This window comes from Galeopterus variegatus, unplaced genomic scaffold (genome assembly GCF_000696425.1).
Source record: "Galeopterus variegatus unplaced genomic scaffold, G_variegatus-3.0.2 Scaffold4403, whole genome shotgun sequence".
Classification (NCBI taxonomy): Eukaryota; Metazoa; Chordata; class Mammalia; order Dermoptera; family Cynocephalidae; genus Galeopterus; species Galeopterus variegatus.
The window spans coordinates 1-4,913 of NW_007730514.1; the positions used below are offsets into that span (position 1 = coordinate 1).

General features: G+C 51.4%; 1 protein-coding gene across 1 annotated transcript; it reads left to right on the top strand.

Moving 5' to 3' along the window:
- Positions 1–1,791: 1,791 nt before the first annotated feature.
- ACKR1 (atypical chemokine receptor 1 (Duffy blood group)) lies at positions 1,792–3,681 on the top strand. The gene is made up of 2 exons (XM_008587488.1): positions 1,792–2,149; positions 2,654–3,681. Exons 1-2 carry the CDS (start codon positions 2,129–2,131, stop codon positions 3,629–3,631), a joined length of 999 nt encoding a protein of 332 aa, XP_008585710.1. The 5' UTR covers positions 1,792–2,128; the 3' UTR covers positions 3,632–3,681.
- Positions 3,682–4,913: the final 1,232 nt, after the last annotated feature.

The following is a 4,913-nucleotide window of genomic DNA, read 5'->3' on the forward strand; positions in this document are numbered from 1 at the left end:
GGCCCTGGGCACCGTGCGCAGCCCCCCCCCCCCGCAGAGGCCCCTCCTCTCACAGCAGCAGGGGAGCCTGGGCCCCAGGCCTGCCAGGCTCCTTGTTTCCCAGCACCCGCTTTTGGGAAAATGACGTTTCCTCTTCGAGCTGAACCACTCTGTCCATATTACACAGAAGCCATATTTGTATGGGGGGCGGGGGGAGAGGGGCCTTGTGCTGTGTGTGTCTGTCAGTTGGGGGGAGGGTGCAGGGAGGGGATCTGGATCATGTATCTTTATAATCTTTCTAACTCTCCTGTGCTAATCTCAGAGGTGCCACCCTCAATATATCTGGATTATCCGTGTCGTTGGGCTGCCTCCTTTCTGCTGCTCTGCTACTACCGGCATGTGTGTCTGTTAAGGGCTGTTAAGGGTATCCCTTGCGCCTGGTGCTGGTACCTCAAGGGTGACCTATCCATGCCATACCACTCTCCCAAGGGCATATATGTGTGGAAGCAACATCACGCTGAGGGAGAGAAGTGTGTCCACCCCCTTTTGCTGGGCCCTTGCATTCCACAGTGTCTGCAGTGGGGCTCCTGACTGCTCCCCCAGCCCCCGGTCCTGCCCTGCCCAGCTGGAAAATGCTGAGATGGAGGTGGAGACAACATCAACACTATCCGGGAGAGCTTCACCAAACCTTCGCCAAACTCACTCTGTAGTCCCCCTCACGCTGAACCTGGAACTTGAGATAGTGCCCTGTGAGAAAAGAGGGAAATCTCTACAAGGTACCCGTCCTTTTGCACCTTGGTCTGAGGTGCTTTGTCCCCAGGTACCCTTATTTGAATGGGGCAGAAGGTCCTTGACAGAATTGGGGTTAAAACATCCCATGTATTCTTGGACAAATGAAGCAGGGTTCCCTAACCAATCCTCTCTATCTCATTGTTCTGACTTGGACACTCCATGGCTCACCCCTCCCAAAGTCCAGGCTACGTCTCCCCAGCTAGGAAATAAAATGCAAAGAGAAATGATGAGACAGCAGAGATACTGGGAAAGCCACTGGGGAAAGGGACTACAGAAGAGAAGAGGCAAAGGAGGCTTAGGAGAATCCACCTGCAGGGTAGATGCCCTTCCTGCCCGCCAGAGAGATATAGCAGTTCTTCCCCTATATAAGAAACTTTATATATTGCTAAGATACCAGGCTAGTGAAGCAGTTCCAGAACCATTATGTCCCCCAACAGAAATATGAACAGAGATTACCCCGTGGGCAACCGTCCTATCTTAAAATATGCCATCCCATTGTCCCCCAGAGCTGACTTTAACTTGTCAGAGTGTTCTGCTTGGTATGGAAGATGCATTCACTGCACCCATAGGTGACTAGGCAAATGCCCAACTGTTCCCTAAAGCAGCTTTGCTGTGCAGCCTGACAGCCACCCCCAGCCCTCCCTCCTCTCACACTGAAACACCCAGACCTAGAGATAGCAATACACACACCCAGACTCCCACCCAGCACCTCACACACAGATATGTGCACCCTGACACACAACACTCAGGCACAGATAAATAAGAACATTCTCATACCCAGTCTGATACACACAAAGAGCCCACACCCACAATCATACCCCTCAGGTTAGACGGATCAACCACCAGCACCATGAAGACCCCTTCCCACAAACACATCGCTGTTGAACTGCCTTTCCTTGGATCAAGTTCAAGCGGATAGTCACCCGCTGCCCTTTCATTCCAGCTTCCCAGCACTTCTCTTATCTTTGCCTCACAAGTCACCCCGGCCCCTCTTCCTTCCTTGTGCTTGAAGAAGCTCTTGTAGCTGGAAAGCCCCCTGGTTTCCCAGCCTCCCTTTCCACCTTCGGGAAAATGCCCACCTCCTGGTCCCCACCTTCTTCCCTTCCAGAGTGCAATCCCCATCAGTCCAATCCATCTTCAAAACAGGAAGCCACAGGCTAGTGCCCCATGTAGGCCTGAGGCTTGGCAGGCAGTGGGCGTGGAACAAAGGCTTCCTGAATATACCCCCACCCCCCACCACATGGCCCTGCCCAGAACCTGATGGCCCTCATTAGTCCTTGGCACTTATCTTGGAACCACAGCCACCGACGGAGCCACCCCAGACTTTCTCTCTGCCTGCTCTGAGCTCAACAGTGCCATGGGGAACTGTCTGTACCCGGTGAGTGTGAGGCCAAGCCCCACAACCTCTGACCTCTTTGTCTCCCATTCTCCATTCTGTTTGCCCCTCAGATCCTTCTTTATACCTCTTCCCTTTTCTCCTCATCTCAAACCTTTCCTCCTTGTTCTGTCACTTTTAAAAATCTTTTTTTCCTTCTCTCCTTCCTACTCCAGTCTCCTAGCTCCCATTACTTTCCTTTTCATTTGCTTTTCAGTCAGTTCCATCCAGGCAGCTCATTACCTCCCCTCTGACCTCCTCCTCCCACTCCTCCAGTCCTTACCACTACCCTTCCTGGCTTTTCCTTGACTCTTGCACAGGTTCCTCAGTATCTGTCCTTTATCCTTTTCCACCAACTCCACTGCATCTGGCTTGCACAGCTCCATTGTTCTCCCAGCCCATGCTCCCCCTCTGCCCTCCCCCACCCTCCCCTCCCCCCAGATCCCAAGAGACTGTCCAGTGGAGTAACTAGATGCCCTGATTGCCCGCTCTGGGTATGTCCTCTAGGTGAATCCCTCCGTCTTAATGGATGAGAACACAAGTCAGATAGTCTTTGAAGGATACAACTGGAGCGAATTCTATGATGAGAATGAGTCCCTTTCCTATGACGACAACCTGGAAGCAGCCGCCCCCTGCCACTCCTGTAACCTGCTGGATGACTCCTCACTGCCCTTCTTCATCGTCGCCAGTGTCCTGGGCATCCTCGCAAATGGAGCTGTCCTCTTTGCGCTTATCAGACCTCTCTTCCACTGGCAGTTGTGCCCTGGCCGGCCTTTCCTGGTACAGTTGGCTGTGAGCAGTGCCCTCTTCAGCATCTTGGTGCCCATCTTGGCACCAGGGATAAATAGTGCCCACAGCACCACCATGTGCCAGCTGGGCTATGGGGTCTGGTATGGCTTGGCCTTTGCCCAGGCTCTGCTGATAGGATGTCGGGCCTGCCTGGGCCCCAAACTGGGTGCACACCGGGTCTCAGGCATTACCCTAGGGCTCACTGTGGGACTTTGGCTAGTGGCTGCCCTACTGGTGCTGCCCATCACCCTGCCTAGTGACACTTCCCACAGATTCTGCTCCAGTAGAGGCCTGGGGACTTGGCAGTCTATACACATTGCAGCCTGTTTTGCCATCTTCATTGTGTTGCCTCTGGGTTTGTTCGGAGCCATGGGACTGAAGAAGGCACTGGGCAGGGGGCCAGGCCCCGGGGTTGATATCCTGTGGGTCTGGTTCATGTTCTGGTGGCCACATGCAGTGTTTCTGGGATTGGACTTCCTAGTGAGGTCCAGGGTCTTCGTATTGCCAACATGTCTGGCCCAGAAGGTTCTAGACCTGCTGCTGAACCTGGCAGAAGCCTTGGCAATATTGCACTGTGTGGCTACGCCCCTGCTCCTGGCCCTGTTCTGCCACAAGGCCACCCGTACCTCCTTGCCCTCCGAACCCCTCCCTGCAAGATGTTCTTCTCATCTGGACACCCTTGGAGGCAAATCCTAGCTCTCTTCCCACCTGTCAACCTGAATTAAAGTCTACACTGTTTTTATGAAGCAGATGGTTTCTTATTTTGTCTGGGGATAAAGAGGAGAGGAAAGAGAATGGAGAAAGAGAGACATCTCGTGCCAGTCTTTCCTGCCAGGGTCTGTTTCTCTAGCTGGCCTGGGGAGAGAGTGAACGAGCAATAAACATCCTCAGGGCACACAGATGTTCTCTTGAGGTGTGGGGTTACTGCCATCTTAAGGGGGAAGGGAAGAGCAACTAGAATGTTAGAGCAGCAACTAATCCTAAAGAATGAGAAGAGATGGCTTAGCAGGTCAACAAAGGAGAGAAGCTGTTGCAGAGCGCAAATGGAATAGGAAAAGGAACCAGAGAGAGAAAAACAGACAAGAGTGACAACAAAGCCTGGAAATGTATCACCTCCTCCTATCTGACCCGTCCAGACTCTCTCTCTGTCTGCCTTTTACCTCTTCTCCGGCTTTGTTTATAGATCAGGGTGGTGGTGGGGAAGGTGGGAGAAGCATCCTGGAGGACGTTATGTAGTATGGGAAACATACCAAGATAACTTAAAAAACTACTTTTAGGAGTCATCTCTCACAGTTTCCTTAGCATGACTCTATTCCCATTAGTGTGTGTGTGTGTGTGTGTGTGTCTGTCTGTCTCTCGGTATGCTGGAACCTACATCCACGTGAGATGCGTGCATGCAAGAAGAGTGTGTTCCACATGCTTGCATCTCTGTCAGCATCTGCACTGCACATACCTGTGTGTGTGCACTCACCTCTCCCAAGGCATTTCCCCCCACGTAATTCTGTGCCCATCCCTGTTCTCAAGATATAGAATCAGAATTTATGACTCACTTCCTGCCCAAATGAGTTTTCTTTACCCTGGATTTCGTGCCTAGTCTTTTCTGTGTAGGATGTGTAGAGGGAAGAAAAGATCAAGAAGTTGTGAAGGTTGGAGAACTTACAGGGGGAAGACCTGATCTGATTTAATTTTCTGCTTAGAATTCCCTAAATTTTTCTTTCAAACCCTAGCTTTTGAAATAAACCTTTATTTCCCACTTAACTCTTTTCTTCCTCTTCCACATTATATCCCAATATCCTGGGCACTTCTTCCCCAAATATGCCCCTGAAACTCTGGCTGCTTAATCATGACCTTGGTGGCTTTTACTTAACCTCTGCTCAGCCAAGTTTAGGTAATGATTGAAAGGACAATGAGTAAGCCTCTCTTCCTAAGGGGTACAACTTTTACCACCAACAAACTCAACCTCTTCCCAAGAGGTCAC